Genomic DNA, 21,032 nt, shown 5'->3' with positions numbered 1-21,032 from the left:
CAGTTCATGACCTTCAGCCCGATTGAACCAACAACTAGTGCTCAATAGAACTGTTAATGGCTGGATGCTGAATTGCGACTGCGTTTTCCAACTGACTCAATGCTTTCGATTAGGATTTGAGATCGGCGGATGATGATAATTGTCTAAGAGAGCTGCCACGGGCCGTGGACATGCCTAGAAATAAGTAATATTTTCCTGCTCTAGATAGACGGATACTAAAAAGTGCCCACCCATAGCCGAAGGATACAAAAATCTTAAGAGCTTGGCATTGGAGACGGGATCTTCCTAACATAAGAATAGTACATGGATGATTTGATCAGTGCTGCCATCCAACGAAACTCTTGTAGGATCGCATGTTTGTGGTTTGAGTTTGACACCACACTTCGCTACCAACATGTCTGCACACGAATCTATGAGAGCAGATACCATGAAGGCTATCGTGATACGTGGAACAGAAGCTCGGCTGGAATCGAATCGCCCTTTCCCCAGATTAAAAGACGATTGTGTCCTGATCAAGACTGAAGCAGTCGCTCTCAACCCTACGGACTGGAAGCACGTCGCCCTTGGTTTGGGTGCAGACGGCTGCTTGCTAGGATGTGACTTTTCGGGGGTGGTCAGAGTGGTCGGGCCAGCCGTGACGAAACCATGGAAAGCTGGTGATCGTGTATGTGGGGTGGCTCATGGGGGTAACAGATTTGAGCTCGAGGACGGTGCTTTTGCTGAGTATATCATGGTAAAAGGAGACATACAACTCAGGATCCCGGACAACATGACCTTCACACAGGCAGCTACCCTTGGTCTTGGAGTAGCCACGGTCGGGCAGGGCTTGTACCAGTATGCTCTCAAACTCCCGTTGCCTGTAGAATCGCCAAAGCAAACTCACGAGGTAACAAACATCTTGATCTACGGTGGAAGTACCGCAACTGGCGCTCTGGGAATTCAATTTGCTCGATTGTAAGACTCCATGAATTTTTAACCGCCTACCCCCCTTTTCAATGCGTCGTTGCGATGAATAGCGCGCTTTTTCATATTAACCCCTTTCCATAATTGACAGGTCCGGATGCAAGGTGTATACAACTTGCTCGCCCACCAATTTTGAATATGTGAAAACACTCGGCGCCGCTGAAGCGTTCGACTACAATGACGACAAATCTATCTCGAGGCTGCAAGAATTCACGAAAGGTTCTGGTCTTAGGTTAGCATGGGACACGATCGGTACGCCTTTCAGCTCAGAGTTCTGTATGCAGGCCATGTCCAAGGGACCTGGCTGTAAATACGGTTGCGTTTCGTTTCCACCAGTGCCAATATCTCGGAATGATGTTCTACCCACGGGTACATTGATGTATTCTGCATTCGGAGAACCTTTTGTGAAAAAAGGTATCGAGTTTCCTGCGAAGCCAGAAGATTATGAGTTTACTAAGCAATTCATGGTCATCACGGAAGAGCTGCTGGCTGCTGGCAAATTGCGTCCACACATCGAGCTTGTAGGCAAGGGTGGCCTTGGAGGTGTGCTGGATGGGCTGCAAAGGATGAAGAATGGTAAGGTCAGTGGTAATAAACTCGTCTATGTAGTTGCTGATACAGAGTGATTATCGTGGCGGAAAGAAAACTATGCAACTCTTTTTGTTGATTAAGACGAAAAGTATAACCTATGAGCAAGGTATGAAGTGAATGGAATGCTTGAGGGCTCCCTCTAACCTTAGGGGTGGGAGCCCGCTATATGCACCTAGCTATAGGTGGCAGGGTGCCCTATATAAGAGGGTGGCTGGACACCCTGGAAATCGCCGCGTAACCTACTCTAGGTGGCGGTGCACCTAAAACTCTAACATAAACAGGCTGTCGGAGAATCCTCTTGCACTCCGCCAACGTCATTGGCGTTGCTTATTGAACCACACAAGCTCTCCATATACCAATGTCTGAACTCGACGTTTCTCACAGAAATATCTATGCGACTGAGCAGTTGGTAAACCATATCACTTGAGATCGGACTGTTAGTCTGCTACCATATCTAGTATTTCAAGAATTTGCTCTTTCCTGACCAGTGAAACAGGATTCTCCTTCGCCCATGGGTCCAGCAGCGAGTTCTCCGCAAGCTTGTCAAAAAGGTCACCCGAAATTCCAACATCCTTCAAGGCCCTGGGTAAACCCAAGGCCTTGACCAGGTTTTCAATGATGCTTGCAAGGTCGTTCTTGGCATTTGATAGCAATGATTGGATGTGTGGGGATGCCAGCAAGGCTTTGGTCAACTTCTCTTGCCTTTGGACATTCGCACCCTTCAGAGCGTTGTATCTGCAAACGGCTGGCAGCAAGATGCAACTCGTTTCGCCATGCGCAACGCCAAGTGGCCCAAGCATGTGACCAATAGCATGACTGCCACCCTTTTCAGGGACGTATATAGATGTCTTGACAGCCTCGAGGGCTCCGAGCTGCGCATTCCGAATTGCTTCGAGATTGCTTGGATCTCTCTTATAGGCCAGGAGGGCTGGAACCAGTAGCTCAAGTCCTTTGATAGAGATCTGGTCGCCCATTTCATTGGATTTAAGTGAGCACACTGTTTCTACGCAGTGATCTACTGCCCGAATTCCCGAGCCTAGAAATAGGCGCATCGGCATAGTGGCCGCAACTTCCGGATCCAATACAACCACTTGTGGGTTCTGAACAGGCGGAGTAAATAGTTGCTTCTTTTGGGTCTTGTCGTTTGTAGCACCTGCGAAAGAAGTATACTCACCTCCAGACAGGGAGGTGGGTACGGAAATCGACCTGATGGTCGGAAGCTTTAAATCGGCATATCCAGGCGAGTCGCAAGCTACCAACTTTGCCAGGTCGTCCTCGTCGCAAACTCCATTTGCTAGTGCCCAAGCTATGACTTTGATTGCATCCGTCAGACTGCCCGCTCCAACGGAGACAATGCAGTCAACATCAAGAGGCCGCATGTCATCTAGCACTTCAAGGATTTCTGACCACAGCGTGTGGGGCTTCAAACCAATTCTTGCTCCCACAATTTTAGTCCCCAGTGCTTTCTGAAGCCTATTGAAAACATCGCTCTTCTCTGCAAGAGATGCGGAAATCAGCAAATAAACTCTCTTGCAATTCCAATATGAGTCGATAAACTGGCGGCATGCTTGGGCATACGGCAGTCCATATGAAACCAACGGCGCAGGCTGGCTCTCGGCGAAAGGTTCAATGACATGCTGACTCGGGGACAGCATGGTTGCAAAAATCTCTCCCTTGCCTCGATTGAGTAGAGCAATAAAAGGTAAAAGAATTGATTATTGAAAGACTTATATCCAGATGTTCAATTGAACAAAGCACAAGATCAGAATCTGTAAATAGAGATTTAGGCTTACCACTTGTGGGTACTGAGTGTGCATAACAGCCCGAGTATCTCGTAACACTACTTCCATGGATTTGGCGATTAATATGAACTATAATTTGCCCGCATGAGGCATAACGACAAATTTGATTTTGGTCACTTTCGGCCCGCGGCGCGAACTTGATAGAACTAATGGATAACCTGTCTAGCACTTTCCTCCTAATGTTCTCATGCCTAATTTTCAACCATAATACTTGTCTGAGATAAATTAGCCGAACTCTTGCTGCAGATTCTGGTTTCTAGACTCGCTCCCTAAACAATATCTCGAACCTCAATTACATCTCACTACGCAGAATATCTTCCCATTCGTCCTATCTCACGGGTAAAATACTTTGTTAGTGATTTATATAGGTATTGGTCGTCTTTATCGATAACTCGCTCATAATGGCGGCAGATTTCGGCTTTATTGGTGTGATACAGTTTCCAGAGATAGCTGTCTTCTATACTTTCTAATCCTGAGTAGGACTGGGTAATATGGGATTCCAAATGGCAGGGAATATACGCAAGAAGATGCCATTATCTACGACTCTGCACGTATTCGATGTCGCTTATGCAGCAAGCGAACAGTTTGTCAAGAGCTTTGGCAGCTTCGGACCGATCCAGATTGCCCAAACGTCGAAAGAAGTCGCAGAAAGATCTCAAACGATCGTCTCTATGGTCCCAAACAGCGACAACGCACGTGAAGTTTATCTTAACCCGCAACATGGAATTATTGCCGCTACAAAGAATGCCGATCGATTAATGCTGGAATGCAGCACTATCGAGGTTAGAGTTACTCAGGACATCGGAAAAGCAATCATGGATGCTGGCCTGGGTACATATCTTGATGCACCCGTTTCTGGAGGCACTGCTGGAGCAGCAGCTGCAACTTTATCTTTCATGGTTGGGTTCGAGATCAACGACCAATCGAGCGTCCTTGAGAAAAGGATTCGAGAAGTGCTCCGCCTTATAGGTGCCCCAGAAAAGACGACATTCTGTGGTAGCCTCGGTTCAGGTCTTATTTGCAAAATCGTTAATAACTATATCGGCTTGAGTAATATTGTGACTGCTGCAGAGGGAATGGCTCTAGGTATCAAGCACGGGGTCGACAAGATGACTCTATATAAGTGTATCAAAGGATCGAGTGGTGATTCTTGGGTAATGGACTTTGCACAGCCAGTGCCCGGAATTCATCCGGATTCAGCCTCTACAAACGGGTTTCGGCCATCTTTCGCACCGCGTCTCTGTGTGAAAGACGTGGGCTTAGCTTTGGCAACTGCGAGCGAGGTGGGTATTGCAGCCTCAATGGGCGAAGCAGCTTTGAAGATTTTCGCGAAGACTAATGATGATCCACGGACAACAGTAAGCTTTTCTCGGCCATACTCCCGCACTTCAAGTTTACAGCTAAACCTTAACTTACAGGATCTCGATTGCTCGTCGATTTGGCTTCATGTCAGCCATGACATTGAAACCTTTGCAGGATCTTATTCTTAACAGCCTTTGCTTCGCTGATAGCTGTGCAAGCCCAGATCGCAGATGCTAGAATTATGTTGATAGAACCTGCTCTGTAGATGTCATAACGGTCCATGATTACACAGTTACACGAGCCTTCTTTGATGAATTAGCACATTCAGTTTGACTTGTAGCATGAGAAATGGTAAAAATGCTACAAGGTCTTTGCAAAACGCCCTGTGGTGCGCTAAGCCTAACCATCGAGTTCCTTCATGAGTTACTTCATGATGAAAGTGATAGTGTGGCGTGGAGGCCTGAAAGGAGCTAGATCACGGGATGAGGTGTTATTGTCGAAGTATTAGTAGCAAAAACGGCAAGTATCTTGGACGACTCCACATGTCCCTGTGGAGACCCTCTGTTTCGTAGAGTTCGGTGCTCACGACCACTGCTATACGGGAAGCGAACAGGGGACGTCAACTTTACTCTCCCGGACGATGCCACGCTTCAAAGCCCCACTTCAATTTCTGCAGATGTTTATGGTACATTGGGCCATGAAGGCCAGAAAATTGTTCTCAGTGGTGACGAGGTGAAAGGCGATCCCCACACGCTTTGGGAAAGCCGAGAATGGCCTAGATTGGCAAACGCCGCGGCCCGACAAGTGTTTCCAGTCTCTGACCTTCTTTCTCCCGCCCTCGGGCGGACTCATATCCTGCGAACAACTGTAATCACCATGGTATGTCTTGGCGTAACGCTTCACATGTCGAACAAGAATCTATATCCACGAGCCCCTAATCAGTGCTATAGAAATGTTCTTCAACACAACACAGCGAGACAACAATAATGGATTTACCAGGCGTCACAGTGAACGAAATCAATGGAGTTCAGACAAATGAACATCTGGGTCTACCGACGACAGATTCTAACGGTATCGTACGCCCTGTCACAGCCGGCTCCCCAAGGAGAAGGCTTAAGGTCGTGACAGTTGGTGCTGGGTTTTCTGGTCTGATCTTTGCTCACAAGTTACAACACCAGTATCCAGAGTTCCAGGAAATGCTCACGCATCAGATCCTGGAAGCCAGAGACGATATTGGAGGCACTTGGCTGGTCAACAGATATCCCGGTGTCCAGTGCGATGTACCTGCCCATATCTATGTATGCGCCTTTACTTTTTTCAACTTCGACTACTAATATGACTTATCAGGCTTTCCCATTTGAGCCAAACCCTAGCTGGTCTCACTTTTATGCCACTGGGCAAGAGATATTTAGCTATATAAAAAGCACAGTTAAAAAATACAACCTTGACCGCGACGTAAAACTTAGACATAAGTTAACTGAAGCGACCTGGCAGGAGGAATCAGGCCAGTGGAGAATTACGGTTGAGAATCCCGAGGGCACCTATATCGACCATGTCGACTTCTTAGTTTCTGGCCAGGGTGTATTGAAGTGAGTACAGGAATCATCCTCCTATTTAGGGTGGTGCAATGGCTGACGATCTTGGTAGTTCCTGGAAATGGCCAGAGATCAAAAATTTACAAAGTTTCAAGGGTCATAAATGCCACTCTGCCGCGTGGGACGAAGGCTACGACTACTCGGGCAAGACAATCGCTGTAATTGGCAATGGCTCGTCAGGTGTACAAATTATTCCGAAACTTGCGGCTCTACCTTCTACGAAAGTCATTAGTTTTCAAAGAAGTCCCAATTACGTCTATACGCATCTTGCGCCGGCTAGTCTTCTAGGTAGAGAAGATCAGGCCCCCAATCCAGCCTACACAGAAGAAGATATTAGACGATTCCGAGAAAACAAAAATTTCCACAGAGACTATCGCAGGAAAATGATTCAGCAGATCAATTCCGCATTTAAAATGGTAAGAAATAAAAATTAGGTTTCAAACCAACACTAACAATGAGGTATAGTTTGTTAAAGATTCGGCCCCAAACAGAGCTATTACTGAGCTTGCACGTAAGCAAATGGCGAACAAGCTACAATATGATAAGGATCTTTGTGAGAAACTCATCCCTAAATGGTCATTGGGCTGTCGTCGTATAACACCCGGCGAGGGTTATCTCGAGTCACTGCTCCTGCCAAATGTACAGGTCAAGAATTCTGTTACAGAAATCACTGAGGACTCTGTGATCACTGCAGACGGGGAGAGCTTCAAGGTCGATGTCATCGCCTGCGCTACTGGCTTCGACGTTAGTTTCAAGCCACAGTGGCGAATGATTGGACGAGGTGGCGTTGACCTCGGTGAGCAGTGGGAGAAGGACCCAGAATCTTACTTGGCTCTTGCGGCATGCCACATGCCCAATTACTTTATGTTTCTAGGACCGAGAGCCGTAGTAGGCCACGGTTCTCTTATTGAAGCCATCAATTGGACAGCTGACTATCTCTTGAAATGGATTCGAAAGGTGGCGACCGAGGATATCAAATCAATTATGCCTAAGACCAAGGCGGTCGACGAGTTGACCCAGTATCAGGACGAATTGCACAAAAAGATGATCTGGACCGAAAGTTGCAAGAGTTGGTTTAAAGGTAATCGGTCTGACGGAAGCGTTGCTGCTCTGTTTGCAGGAAGTGCTTTATTGTACAAACAGTTAGTGAGTGAAATTCGCGCAGAGGATTGGGAGATTGAGTATCGGAGCAAGAATCGCTGGGAATTCCTGGGAAATGGATTCACAGCCCATGAATTGGTTCAAGGAAATGATTTGGCTTGGTACATTGAGCATTAGCTTGTACCTACCTCCCACGATCAGAGATGACGGTGCTTGCTTTGAAGTATATACTTAGGATTTCATAGAATACACAAAGCGCACAGTAGCAGCATAAGCCACATAATGTTCGAGTACGTGGTGGGTGACAATCATTCCCGACCTTGTAGGCATTCCATTGTCACAAACTTCCTTGTGGCATGCCAGCGCTGATTGGTATATCTTTCGACGTTGAAGTGAGCCTCTTTCAAGGAGTACCAGTTCGATTCACTACTTTTGGATGGGTTGCATGTAAATTCGAGTTCGTTAATACCTGGGTACTTTACTAAGTAAGGTGCTTAATTCGTAGAAACTGAATACTAGCATAGATCCTGAGCAGTGGACCGTACATAGTCCCATAGCGTACTTTAACATGTTAAATACAACCAGTCGCGAAAATACCAAAATGATGCATCAAACCTTTCCAATAGGGTCTTCTCCAAATCCATGATAACCACAGTCTCTGAAGTCATTATCAAAGTACCAGGAAGAGCGCCGTCTTAACACTGGTCTATGTGACACCAGATAGATGGTATACAAGCTGTTACCTCCCTTCTTTACTAGTTCTTTGTCGTACAATATCTAGAACCCAGCGAAGATTTCTACGTCATAAGGGTTGTCTGGGAGAGTCACCCAAGAGTATAAGCCGGGAGAGCCTTTAGTCATCGGTTCGCTGTTAAGGCTTGGGGAAGCTGTTCAGGCCGAGGATGCGACCCCGCCCAACTTCGGCGGGGAGAACCCTCAGTCCTTCTCGTCCATGCTCTCTTTAAACCCCATCTTCCCCACAAATCTCCGTATCCCATCCCTCAAAGATTGTGGTCTTTCCCGGCTTTCGAGCTTGTACCACTCATCTTAAATTTCGGCTGCATGGCCAAAGTGCATGAGACACAGTCACCAGACTGTGCACCTGAAGCATCTATGGAGGTCAGCCCCTCGGCGCAGGCAGCACAGATTCTATGGATGCCGAATGAACGGCCAGGCCAGACATCCAGCAGTCGACGTGTCAATGTTGCTTGCGCCTTTTGTCGAGCCCGAAAAGTGAAATGCAACCGACTCGGTGATCAGCCATGCACAAATTGCATATTTGAAAACGTCCCGTGTATGTTATTGCCTAAGCAGCGTCGTCATCGGAAAGCAAGGGATTCAATCAGATCGCCGCAGCCTGGAGAAAGGGATTCTACAATGCTGAATTCGACTATTCCAATCGCCCACTCGACAAATCGTTCCGACCACCAGACTCACCCATGTCCACCACCAGTCAATAAAAGCCCTGTTCAGCAACATCAGGAGCCAGAAACAACGTCAACAAGGTCCGCAACTGCCGATCTCGACATGCAGTCGAGTCAGGAGATCGACCGTGACATTAATTGGCGAGAGGTTGCTGTTGAAGCCGTGCCACCAAGGCCACCCGACTGTCCTGGGCCTCCGTCCAATGATCCACCGTCCCTGGATCCAGGCACTGAGTTCCTAAAATCTTGTGTGCCATCTTTCCTCAAACCTCCAGCTTCATGTCTGAACGAGCAAGATCTAGACTATCTCAGTCTCAAAGGCGCACTATCCATCCCCGAACCAGAGCTTCGCGATGCCTTAATCGAGAGCTATGTATTTTATATTCATCCGTGCTACCCACTAGTCGACCTCGGGGCTTTGGAAGCAGCCATGCAGGGCAATTCGGGCGAACCTTTCAGTCTCTCGGTCTTTCAGGCCATCATGTTTGCTGGTGCAGCTTGGGTCGATATCAAGATGCTTAGGAAACTGGGATATCTATCGAGATGGGCGGCTCGAAAGACGTTTTACTCAAAAGCTCGAGTAAGTGATTCTTATCCAATAACCCGGTTCTCGACTAACAAGACGCAGTTGCTCTATGATACTGACTACGAGCAAGACCGCCTGTGCCAGCTTCAAACTCTCGTTCTAATGTCACTCTGGTGGAAGGCACCGAATGAGACCAAGGATGGGTGGCACTGGCTTGGCCTTGCGATATCTCTTGCTCGCACAATGGGCCTTCATCAAGATATCACAAACAAACACCTCGATAAGAAAACCAGTACTCTAAGACGACGAATATGGTGGAGTTGTACGATCCGAGACACTTTCACATCATTTTCTGCTAATCGTGTTCCTCGTATCTCAGATGGGGATTTTGCTGTTGCTCCCTTGACTTTGGATGATTTTGACTGGTACGAGGGGCGTGATGATACTCGCACGGGTATTGGAAAACAAAGCTTGTCCGTGCAGAAACAGCTCGCAGCCATGTGCATACAAACGGCAGCTCTTTGCAGGATCATCACGCGAGTGCTTCTGGCAGCCTACAGTGTGACCTCGACTGGTGATATCGACATCCTTTATTTTAACTCCACTCCTGAACAAGGTAGATTGATGATCCAGCCAACTATCCTGCGCAACATCGAAGAGGAATTTCGGGCGTGGTATACCAACATACCATCAGACGTGGCTCATTGCAGTCCGATATTCGCATCATCTCTACGGCACGAACAAGCGCCACTCGTACACCGTGCACTGCTTTCGATCCTGTACTACACGGGCTTAATCATGATCCACCGTCAAAGGGATCCAAGCTCGCCTGCAGAAGAGAGTCCACGCAATCTGGTCCGCGACGCTGCCAGTCAAGTCAACAGGATCATCATCGACATTTACGCGGTGGACCTGATGAAAGACATGTCACCAACGGTGATCAGTCTTCTGTTTCCTACCAGCATGAGCCACATGCTCGATATGAAGAGTCGAGATGCCATAATACGCCGGAGTGGCGCGCAGAAGCTGCAAGAATGTAAAAGGGCCATCCGTGAACTTGTCGATGGTCACTTTGCAGCCGAGTGGGCCGTTAATTTCCTGAATTGCGTGGAATCCAAAGTCAATTCTCAGGCACCTATCGTCAATGCTGGTACTCGCACGGCCTTTAGTCGCCAGAAAATGGGTGAGCAAAGACAAGATCATGGTGAGGAACGGGTAGCGTCGCAGGCTTACTCTCCTACACTCTCTGCCAGTAACCCTGCTTTCTCTTTGGACACGCTGTCGCCCAATTTTGTGCCCGGTCTTAGCGGTTCGACCGCGGAAGATGATCCTGTCGATTGGTTTGATATGCCTAACGTCTATTTTGGCTTCCCTGACACCCAGTGGGATGGCTCCGGCTTGGCTCGGCTAGAGAATGATAGGATGCTGATGGACTTTGGAATAGGAAGCTTCCGAGACTATCAAGTCTGACTGACCGGTATGCATTGACGTTCACCTTGGGAGGAAATATACCTTTCTTGTTTTATCCGCGACTACAGAGTCTTTGCTTGTCGACTACTGATCCTGGAGATCCTCATTATTCTAGCTTGTTCAATACCATATTATTGAAATATTTACCTCGTTTAAGATTATTTGAACTATGTATATCTCCGCTGCCGTAGCTCAATGGGCTGACAACAAGGCTCTTCCAATCTACAATAGAAAGCTTATCCTTTGTCCCAAATCCGCGGATTGGTCTGTTTCAGAACTCCTCCGGAAATGTCCTGGGTGCGATGACTTCTGTTACATTGCTGTGGATGTAACAACGAAATACTTCTGAATCTTCCTCGTGGCCATCGACCGGCTGTTCCCTGCCACCACTTTCGCATCGTCTTCACTGATGGCGCATGTACAAACAACGGGCGGCTTGAAGCAAAAGCAGGAGTTGGTGTAGCTTACGGCGAAAATTATGGCAGCCAATTGTCCATGCCTATCACGGACTCAACTGACGACTTTCCACTGAGGTCAAATCAGCGAGCGGAGCTTATGCGGCAAAGCTAGGTCTGGATTTCCTCGCCGAGGCCGATCGGATCAATCCTAAGAAGCCCACTTCCAGGAGCGATTCGAAGGCTTGGATCATCGCGACCGATTCCGAGTATGTTGTTAAAGGGATGACCGAATGGCTACCATCATGGAGGGTATATTTCTCCCTTTCGACAAGGACTTTTAGAATCTCTGCTGACCAAGCTTGTCGAGGAATGACTGGCGTACGTCCAAAGGTACCAGATCGGCGAATCTAGATCTGTTTCTCGCTCTCGATGATGCTGTGACAAATCACGAAGCTAAGAATGTCAAGGTTGGTCGTCACACCCTACAGTATAATGACTGAACATGATACCAATAATTTCTTGGTTGGGTTCTGGTTTATTCCTAGGGAGTATAATCAAGTCGCCGACCGTCTTCCAAAAGCAGCTGCTATCGACGGTGATGTGGCTAGAATGGAGTCTCAAAGAGGACCACTACATGTCATCGGCCTTGTTCCACGTCTGCTCGGGAATCAGAGACAGATTCATTGTCACATTTAGTATCAATTCGAGTGATTCTCACTAAAATCATTCACTGCAATGCCACCTATGGATTTTATCGCCCACTCCAACGCCCGCCTATTTAGTTATCGAACAGCGACGAATTGCAGACACAAAACAGTGCTGCACACACGACAACGACATATTGGCCGGCACGAGTCCTCCTTTGAAATTGAAGTCAAGGGGGCAAAGTTCTCGGTCGTTCATTAACGTCTTCAGCTCCACCCTGCTAGGCGGCTTCATGTCCATTCTACTGCCCCAGAACACCAGGGAGTGTCTCAATGCCCCGATCTTTTCGCAAGGACTGCATTCTTGCTCGAACCGTGACGATTGAACCCGCTTATGTTGGCAGTGGCCACAGGCAATAGCAGCTGCAATGCGGAGGTCAGGTGGCCAGAGGCTACCATCACACATTGCTCAGTTTAGTACTTCATACCTTCATAGGTAGTTTACTCAGTGCAATGCGATTCCCTACCAGCGTGGGGCTCAACAGCCTTTACTGCATTGACGAAATACCTTGCTCTAGCTGCAAAAAGAAATCCCCCAAAGAAATTCGAGACGCATTGGAACAGACGTGGTCTGAAGTGGGACAGTTCCATGCTTAAAGCTTGATCTTTATCGGGGGCTCACGGTAAAAGCCTCCTCTCGAAGCAGGTAGGTGGTCAAGGGAAGTTTCATGGGTTAGGATTCTATGACGACGTCAAGAGCGGGAGTGTACTGCTCAGAGTCCATTTCTACGTACATCCCTGAAGAAACTATCGCCAGAACCAAAGGCAGATCGCTCGGCAACTCCCTTCAAATACTGGCCGCCTGACTCGGGTGCTGGGAGCAATCTAGCAACTACGGAATAGAAACTGGCCCCCAAATACACATCCAACCTGCAGTGACATGAGCCAATCAAAGCTCCCTGAGCTTTTGTCTTTCCAGCCCTAGTGCGTTACCAATGTCAGATTAGGTAGGAAGCGAGTATCCACGAGGGTTAGTTTATACTTCAGTCTCAAACTACTGACAATAAATATATATCTCGCCCTTAGCGATGCTTGCCTGATGGGTGCCTGACACTATCCCAACTCGACCTTCATCTCACCAAGCCAGTAAGCGAGTCCAGAGACGAGATTCTATTGTAAGCAATCGAAGTCATCAACGAGACTACTTCGTACATTACTATTGGGGTTTGGATATACTTGATGCGCTCTCTGAAGACCCCTAACGACAATTTTCATCAGACTTATCTCTTCAATTATCGAGTTTTGCTGAATATCGTCCCTCCCATTTTTGCATTAGTTATGGCATTTATTTTATAGCCACCATCACATCGGTCTGCTTCCCGACACAAACGATCAAATTCACGGCTCTCTCTCTAGCCAACTATCTTAATCTAGTGGTTGAATGTTTAATAGCGGCGGCATCGGACGTTAACAAAGACGACAGGATATCGAGGGATGTCAAACCATGATATATTCAGAGGTGAAGACACCCAAGTACAATCTCCGAGTAATTATCAGAATGTAGGATCGAACGATTCGCCAATCTACAACAACGCCGCTTCCGATCAGTGTCAGTGCCCCAAGAGACCACCACGTCTTCGACCAAACATAACACGGGACGACCACAATGTAGCCACAAGCAACTATACTCACCATTTTTGCATTGCTGGACTGATTCTATCCACCATCATCGGTATTGCCTTAACAGTCGCTGGCTCTCTAGACCGACGACAAGATCGACTACTGCATAAACCTTACGTCTTCAAGGAACTCGTCCCTCTGGGTCTCAATCTCATCGTTGTGGTATGCACGGAATCACTGGGTTACATCCATGCTAAAACACAGCAATGGTCTCTGTGGGAGGAAGACCGACTCGAATTCAACACGAATATCCGGCTTTTGAGTTATGCACGAAAATCATGGGCGAACGGGATTACCCTTAGTACTGCTAACTTACTCGCACTGACAATGAGTTATACGTCGACCTCGGCGATTTTGTTGTCTGAAGCGCAGGAGCATGATACTACCAAAGGAAAGATGGTGGAGTTGAGCTTCAGCAGGACTGGACCGATCTGTCTGGGCATCTCACTACTGGTACAGGCGACAATTTGCTTCGTGGGACTGCGCACCACCAAGATCAAGACTTGGTCTTCTCACCCACTGGTCGTTGCTACAATTGTCCGGGATCATGGCCTGGAGTCAGCGAGGAACGGTCACAACCTGCATCTGAGTTCTCATCATCAACAAATCTCAGGGTTATACTCCTCCCTCAAACAGCCTGCGTCTCAACCTTCAGCATTTGAATTCCATCGAAGCATACGAATCCTGCTCTGGGCACTGGGTCTGACACTGTTGGTACTGATCATCTGGATGTCCGTGGTGGTTCGATACGCACTCACGGCAGACTCCGGCTCGTCGTGGGCTCTGCTCCCCATTCGCAGTGGAGACATCAAGTCTAGCTCTCCGTGGGTGATACTCACCTTCTTCAACCGCATCCCTGGACGAGAGATGAGGGTCTTAGCACAAATTGCCTTGACCATGGTGATCCAGCTCTTCGTCACCATCGGCCTGCACAGCTCCGAGCTCGCCGTCCTCCTCAGCCGCGACGAAGACGCATGGCGCGCCGCAAGCACCTCCCATGGCACCGATACTCGGTCTACGAGCTTCCTCACCGTGCTCAAGAGCTGGCAGAGCCTGATACTGCTCTTCGCCAAGCCCGTCATCCATTGGATATATGGTCTAGCCATGTACATCACATACGACGGACTGGTGATGATAGCGCCGCAGCTCGTATATCTGATCGGGCTGTGGCTGTTGTTGATCTTCTTCGTGCTGTTCTTGAGTTTCAAGCGGCCAAGGGGCCTGCAGCCTGCGGCATATGGACATCTTCCTACACTGGTGGAGTTTTTGGATGAGTGCCACCATGACGCTACGGGGCGGCTCTTCTGGAGCCCGAAATTCGACCCTGCATATCATAACGATTCTGTATCAGCTTGTTTTCGTTCTCCGGTTGCTGAGGGGCCGAATATGATGGTGTCTTCTGAAAGCCTGGGGATTTTTGGGTATGAAAGACTCCGAATGCCACAGTCTTTCAGGAAGCTGTCGAACACCAGGAGGGAATCTTACGCGGATTTTTGATGTAGAGCAATTGTGGAAATGATCTTCCGTCTGATAGATCCATGTGTGCATAGTAAGCTTGACTGAACTCTGGAGCTCGAGATCATCTCTGCCATCTCCCTCGAGCGATTCAGCCCCACGACTCTTGTGCGATTTTTCCACCGTGCCATTTTCCATGGTCAGGATATGCGCTCCGGCAGCTCAGGTAACGGCACTAGAATGGACGATACGACGTCTCAACCTAAGCTTCTGCAACTATCACGACTAGCTTTGAGATCGACAAGTGCTTCATCGGTTAGTAAGCTGGAATGTACGTCAATTCGCCAGTAGTAGTAGGGAAGTTCCGAGGCTCGTAATCCACGGAACGCCACATGTCGCCAGGGCACCTCAAACAGGCGGTCTGCTGTCAAACTTTGACCAATGAACCGCTTGCGATTTTCGGCAATCTCGTAGCTCCGTCAGGATACGAGATATTGTCGATCACTGGATCCCGTGGCCTTTGAAAGTGGAATGTATCGACCGATCGGGCACCCTAGCTTTACCCAACATGGATACTGCTCTGTGCACATTATGGATACTTCTCGTGTTTGACTGTCTCTGGAGAATTGCGTGGGATTCTGACGACATGGCGCTGCATTTCATAGTTGCAATGTTATTTATTGAACAGCAACTGCTATGTAAATCCACTGGAGGGTCGAAATCGCATCTACTTCTCTTGGAGGATATTCTGCAAGATGCAATCGATTCTGCCCCTGCTATTCATCTCTGCGATTCTGTCACCTGCCCTGGCCGTCGAGCCAGCAGCGATCTACGATGGTGGCTTCAATTCAACGGAAGGGACCACCAATTCTACGATTGAGCTCCGGATAGGGAACGGAGGCGCAGGTCAGAGTGGACTAGTTAAAGGTAGTGTATATCGCAGTATCTTATTCGGCTCGTGTCGGGCGGTTGGCTGACGAGGACTGCCCCCATCAGCGCTTTCAGATGCGTTCATCGTGGACTCAGTCGCAAATGGCAGCGCGCCTTTCAAAGTAGCCTGGATAACATCAGGTGCGTACTCATGAATTATCGTTTCCTGTGTTCTAGTTCTTCGCCGGATTTGAGACCTTGTGCCTAGATAGGCTCCGACTCGCATGTTGAGCTGAGATCAAAGCACGTTGAGGGAGCTTTCCGCTCCCCCACAGTCGTAAAGGTTCTAACAAGACAAAATTCCACAGACACGACATACTCGATCCGCTACCTCGCGTCTGGCGACATCGACGTCGGGATAACGTATTCGCCCATCGCCGAGCAAATCGCAATCAACCAGTCGATAGCCAAAAGTCCCTCGTACTACGCATTCCGAGACCACTTCCTCCTCGTCGGCCCGCCATCAAACCCCGCCAACCTGACGAACTCGTCCAGCATCCTCAGCATGTTCTCGAATCTATATGCCGCCGCAGAGGCCGCCTACGCTGCAGGCGCGAGCGCTCCCCCAGTCAGATTCCTAAGCCGCTTCGACAAATCGGCGACGAACATCAAGGACTCACAGCTATTCATCAGCATCGGCCAGGTACCCTGGGCCACAGCGTATTCGACCTGGTATCACCAGTACATTGCCTTTCCGATCCAGGCGCTCACTGCGGCCATCAACCTGGGCGAGTACACGATTACGGACCGCGGCACGTGGCTCAGCCTTCCGGTCAACGTGACGCAAGATGCGACCATATATAAAGCCGGGAGCGACGCCGAGGATGACCTGCTGCTCAATCCAGCACATTTGCTGGTCGGTGCCAAAGCGAGGAATCCTACCGTCGCGCAGAGTTTTGCAGATTGGCTTGTCAGCCCTCAGGGTGGCCAGAAGGTTGTCGGCGAGTTTGAGAAGAATGGAGAGATTCTGTACAGTCCCGCGCCATGATTTGGGTAGGTCTTTAAATGTCATGAGTAGCACGCATAGAGGGCCTGCTAGAAGCTAGAAGTGGGGAGGTATAATCGAGGATTTACCTGGGATACCGAACGATAAAAGGATTGAGTTGAGAATTCATTGTCATGGAAGCTCCACAATCTATACGTTTGGCTTTTCCAGCTTGGACGAAGCTGCGAGACCGAGAGTTCTTCAGGCGTCTGGTGGTTCGATAGGCTAGTCCTTCTGCGTTCCGTCATGTTACAGTCTTCGCAGCACCTTTGGAAGTCCGGCTCACAGAGCCCTTGCACTCACACATCATTCATTCATTTCGTGACATTCCAGTCATCACTCAATATTCTTTCGTCTGCAGCTCAGTAGCGAGAGTATTCATCTCTGCGTTCGCTGCCATATCCACCACTCTGCCCACCACCATATCCGCCGCTCTCGCCATAGCCACCACCACTTTGGCCACCTCCGTAACCTCCACCACTTCCACCATATCCACCACTATCGCCTCCGCGTCCATACTTCTTCTTTTTCTTGTCATCGTCGCTATCCTCATCGTCACTCTTTTTCTTGCGATACTGCTGTTGCTTGTAGCGTTTATTGTCGTCATCATCGTCATCGGATTCCTTCTTGCCACGGCGGCCATAACCGCCGCGGCTATCGTCTTCCGAGTCGTCGTCCTTCTTGCCGTATTTCTTCTTGTATTTCTTGTCGTCGTCATCGGAGTCGTCTTTCCTGTTGCGGCCGGATTGAGAGGAATAGCCACCGCTTTGCTGTGCTCCGTAGCCTCCACCGCCAGAGCCGTAGCTGCTTTCTTCCTGACGACGGCCACCGCCATAGCTTGAGTCTTCCTGGCGAGACCCATAGCCGCTGCCTCCACCAGAGCCATAGCTCGATTCTTGTTGGCGGCCATAGCTGCTGGTTTGCTCTTGACGGCTATAGCTTGATTCTTGCTTCCTGCCACCATAGCCTGACTCATCTTGGCGGCCGCCGTATGACGATTCTTGCTGACGTCCGTAGCCACCACCACTACCACCAGAGCCATAGCTCGATTCTTGCTGGCGTCCGGAACCGTAGCTAGACTCCTGTTGACGTCCGGAGCCGTAGCCTGATTCCTGTTGATGGCCATAACTGGACTCTTGTTGACGACCGCCATAGCTGGACTCTTGTTGACGACCACCGTAGCCTGAGGACTGCGATTCGTGCTGTTGGCGGCCACCACCGTATCCGCCAGAGGATTGGTTGTCGTCACGTTGATTGCGTCCATAAGAGCTTCGATCATTGTCGTCACCATAGCGACTGATATCTTGGTCAGCCCGCTTTCAGAAGGCAAGGAACGAGAATTCATATACTTACCGAGTTTCTTCACGGATTTGCCCACCGCTAGTACGTTCCTCATGATGATACTCGCTCTGAATGCGACCTCCAGAGCTGGTCTGCTCGTAACGATTGTACTCTTCACGACGCTCGCCACCCGCTCCAGTGGTGCGACTGTACTGAGCTTGGGCGTATTGGCCGGATGACGAATGGCCCATCTGGGTGACAGTCTCAGTGCGCGAGCCATCTTGTCCGTAAGAATCACGTTTGTAGGTCTCCTTGTCCTGGTTCTTACCCCCTCCAAGGAGATCGCCACCCACCGCGCTAGCAATGTTACCAACGAGAGAGCCCAAAACACCTCCGCCGACAGCAGCGCCGGCAGCTTGACCGATCTTATCGGCTGTCTGGTTGGAGGACGACGAACGACCACCTTTACTGTTCAAATTGGCCATACCGAGTGGTTTGTTGCTGCCGTGGCCATGATCATGCACTCCTTCTTTGTGATTCTTTCCAGTCTCAACACCTCGGCGACTGAGCTGATCACGCAAACCATCCTTCTCACGGTCACTCTTCTCTCTCCACCAGTTCTCAACAACTCCAAACATCAATCGACGGCCGTCACTTGCACCATCTTGACCGAAGTCACGGAGAGCAGGGTGATGGAGGATGCCATTGATGATTCGATCAAGAGTACGGTCGACGTTGACGTTATCATCGTCCCAAGCGGCAACGATTTGAGGAACAACCCATTGGACGGTTTGACGAGCTACTTTGCCAGCGGGCTCGTTGAGAATGTTGGAGAAGTGATCTTTGGAAAGCATCGAGTGAGTTGGGTCTGAAGAGTTGTCATCATTGAACACGATATGTTGTTTGTCCTTGCTGGATTGAATGATCTCGTTGGATCCAGTATTGAGTTCATTCTTGACCTGGTTGATGATTGGGAGCAAGTATGGAGCAAGAAGGGAAAACACGAATTTGTTGACTTCTTCCTGGACAGATTCGATAAGATCGGGCAAGATGGGAATGTTCTCGATAGTCTCGGTGATGGACTGCATGACCTCGTCATGCCACTCGATGATTGGGTAGATCTGTTTCTGGACATCATTGAGGTAATTGGCCCATTCTTCTGGTTGTCTTGGCGAAATTCGGGTATTTTGCATTTGATGAGCAGCAGCATTTTGTTTCAGTTCATCCGCTTTGCCCGCTTCATCTTTGCCGCCAAAAACTCCATCGGGAATCTTGTTGAGGAGATCTTGAAGGACACTGTTGTCTTGATTTCCATTTTGATACTGTTGCAAAGTACCTTCGAGTTCCTCAATTTCGCTTTGAGTTGCCTTGTCATCGAATTCACCACAGACCGAGTGGAGGAAATCAACACCACCAAAGGTGCCTGTGACGATGGGAAAGACAGGGTGGCGAGCCTCGCGGAGTTGAATCTCAGTGCGGCGACCGACGTGGGGGAAAACATTACGTTCACCCATTTCGATCAAGGCAAGTTCGACATAATTAGAGTGTGCAGCATAGTCCTCAAGACAATGAGATGCAGTTCCCAGGAGTCGAAGTGCTTCGTAAAGATCCTTCTTGTTCTTGTTTCTGGAATAACGACGACCAAGCTCAATTGATTGACCGAGGAGCTTTCTCACCAATCCTGCTGAAGTATCAATGCCAGCTCGCTCATTGGCAATGTAGTTCTTAAGACCAGTTTCTGGATCAACTGATAGTTCGCGACGCTCATCAATTGGAGCTCGGAGACGGCGATCGTACTGTCGAGCATCCTCATTATCTGCATAATCCTTTGGGTTGCTAGTGTTGTCAGCTGCAACCCGCCTCGCCGACGTGTCAAAAGCCACTTACTCGATATGTTCTTCAGGTCGATAGCAACCAAGTCTCTGAGTGGTCACTTCAAACTCACCAGAGCCGTATCCAAATGACAAGAAACCCAGAACCCAGAGCAAGATGCGGATGGCTTCAGCGCTGACATATTTGACGGTTCCGACGTCGACAGCCTGGGAGTAATCACGAAGCCAGTTGCCAAAGTAGACCTGTTTTGAGTCAGCATGCTATCCTTCAGATAAGCTCAGGGTACCTACTCTCTTGACATCAAGTTTGGAGAACTTCTTACCGCCCATGGCACGAGCAGCCACAATTGTGAGCAGAGTGTCCTCGAGATCGCCATGACGCCAGTTCTGACCCTCAATCTTCGAAGTCGAACCAATGTTACCCGCACCAAAGGCATGAGCAGGTCTTGCCAGCAAGATGATGCCAATGGCACATACAAGGACGATATTGGATGTCGAGATGGCCATTTTTGGTGGGGTTGGTGGGGTATGGTCAGCCCCTAAAGATTTTCTTTGAGGTTGTGGGAGACTAATAAAATCAGGAGGATGAGAATGGGATTATGGTATGGTAAAGGTTTGAAGAAGAGTAGAAGCTCAAGATAGACAGAGGGAGAAGAAAAGATTTGGTTGATCAAGGGGCACACAACTGACAAACTCATAAACAAGTTGTTGTCAACGTGTACAGCTGAGGTTGATGTCATTCTGTTTGGAATGTTTCAGAACGGCGATTGTGCCCTGTTTCACATGTTACTGCCGTCCAATCATGTCACTGACATGAAGGGAGGAGTCTTGGCATGCCAAGCTTTTATATCAAGCTGCACTTCGGCTAAATTTCCCTCACCCTAGTTCACCCAAGTCCCAATCCGGACCCTATCATTCCCAACCAGGCCACCGCCTCAACTTTCATGGACCAGCATTGGAATTTGGGGATTCGTTCTTCAGGTTACGGTGTCATAGGTATTTTGCACCACGACCCTTAGCTGCACACAGCCTCACTCCTTAAAATTTTTGATC

The 21,032-nt window shown here is 48.9% G+C and overlaps 7 protein-coding genes across 7 annotated transcripts; 5 read left to right on the top strand and 2 right to left on the bottom strand.

Moving 5' to 3' along the window:
- Positions 1-394: 394 nt before the first annotated feature.
- On the top strand, positions 395-1,589 carry LTR84_006521 (uncharacterized protein; the record flags this gene model as incomplete). Its single annotated transcript, XM_064850082.1, has 2 exons — positions 395-954; positions 1,055-1,589. The coding sequence occupies 2 exons, from the start codon at positions 395-397 to the stop codon at positions 1,587-1,589; spliced, it is 1,095 nt and encodes a 364-aa protein (XP_064702969.1).
- Positions 1,590-1,991: 402 nt separating this feature from the next.
- On the bottom strand, positions 1,992-3,209 carry LTR84_006520 (uncharacterized protein; the record flags this gene model as incomplete). Its single annotated transcript, XM_064850081.1, has 1 exon — positions 1,992-3,209. One exon carries the CDS (start codon positions 3,207-3,209, stop codon positions 1,992-1,994), a length of 1,218 nt encoding a protein of 405 aa, XP_064702968.1.
- A 548-nt stretch (positions 3,210-3,757) lies between these two features.
- On the top strand, positions 3,758-7,531 carry LTR84_006519 (uncharacterized protein; the record flags this gene model as incomplete). The annotated part of the gene is made up of 7 exons (XM_064850080.1): positions 3,758-3,782; positions 3,837-4,714; positions 5,265-5,382; positions 5,658-5,956; positions 6,006-6,247; positions 6,306-6,669; positions 6,719-7,531. The coding sequence occupies 7 exons, from the start codon at positions 3,758-3,760 to the stop codon at positions 7,529-7,531; spliced, it is 2,739 nt and encodes a 912-aa protein (XP_064702967.1).
- Positions 7,532-8,731: 1,200 nt separating this feature from the next.
- On the top strand, positions 8,732-10,774 carry LTR84_006518 (uncharacterized protein; the record flags this gene model as incomplete). The annotated part of the gene is made up of 2 exons (XM_064850079.1): positions 8,732-9,358; positions 9,407-10,774. 2 exons carry the CDS (start codon positions 8,732-8,734, stop codon positions 10,772-10,774), a joined length of 1,995 nt encoding a protein of 664 aa, XP_064702966.1.
- Positions 10,775-13,310: 2,536 nt separating this feature from the next.
- LTR84_006517 (uncharacterized protein) lies at positions 13,311-14,993 on the top strand (the record flags this gene model as incomplete). The annotated part of the gene is made up of 1 exon (XM_064850078.1): positions 13,311-14,993. One exon carries the CDS (start codon positions 13,311-13,313, stop codon positions 14,991-14,993), a length of 1,683 nt encoding a protein of 560 aa, XP_064702965.1.
- Positions 14,994-15,706: 713 nt separating this feature from the next.
- LTR84_006516 (uncharacterized protein) lies at positions 15,707-16,869 on the top strand (the record flags this gene model as incomplete). Its single annotated transcript, XM_064850077.1, has 3 exons — positions 15,707-15,857; positions 15,948-16,022; positions 16,190-16,869. The coding sequence occupies 3 exons, from the start codon at positions 15,707-15,709 to the stop codon at positions 16,867-16,869; spliced, it is 906 nt and encodes a 301-aa protein (XP_064702964.1).
- Positions 16,870-17,228: 359 nt separating this feature from the next.
- Positions 17,229-20,486, bottom strand: LTR84_006515 (uncharacterized protein; the record flags this gene model as incomplete). The annotated part of the gene is made up of 4 exons (XM_064850076.1): positions 17,229-18,162; positions 18,220-19,983; positions 20,035-20,222; positions 20,271-20,486. 4 exons carry the CDS (start codon positions 20,484-20,486, stop codon positions 17,229-17,231), a joined length of 3,102 nt encoding a protein of 1,033 aa, XP_064702963.1.
- Positions 20,487-21,032: the final 546 nt, after the last annotated feature.

The sequence above is a fragment of the Exophiala bonariae genome, assembly GCF_035927105.1.
Source record: "Exophiala bonariae strain CCFEE 5792 chromosome Unknown scaffold_25, whole genome shotgun sequence".
Lineage (NCBI taxonomy): Eukaryota > Fungi > Ascomycota > Eurotiomycetes > Chaetothyriales > Herpotrichiellaceae > Exophiala > Exophiala bonariae.
Note: the sequence above shows the minus strand (reverse complement) of the source record. Positions and strands in the feature narration are given on the sequence as shown.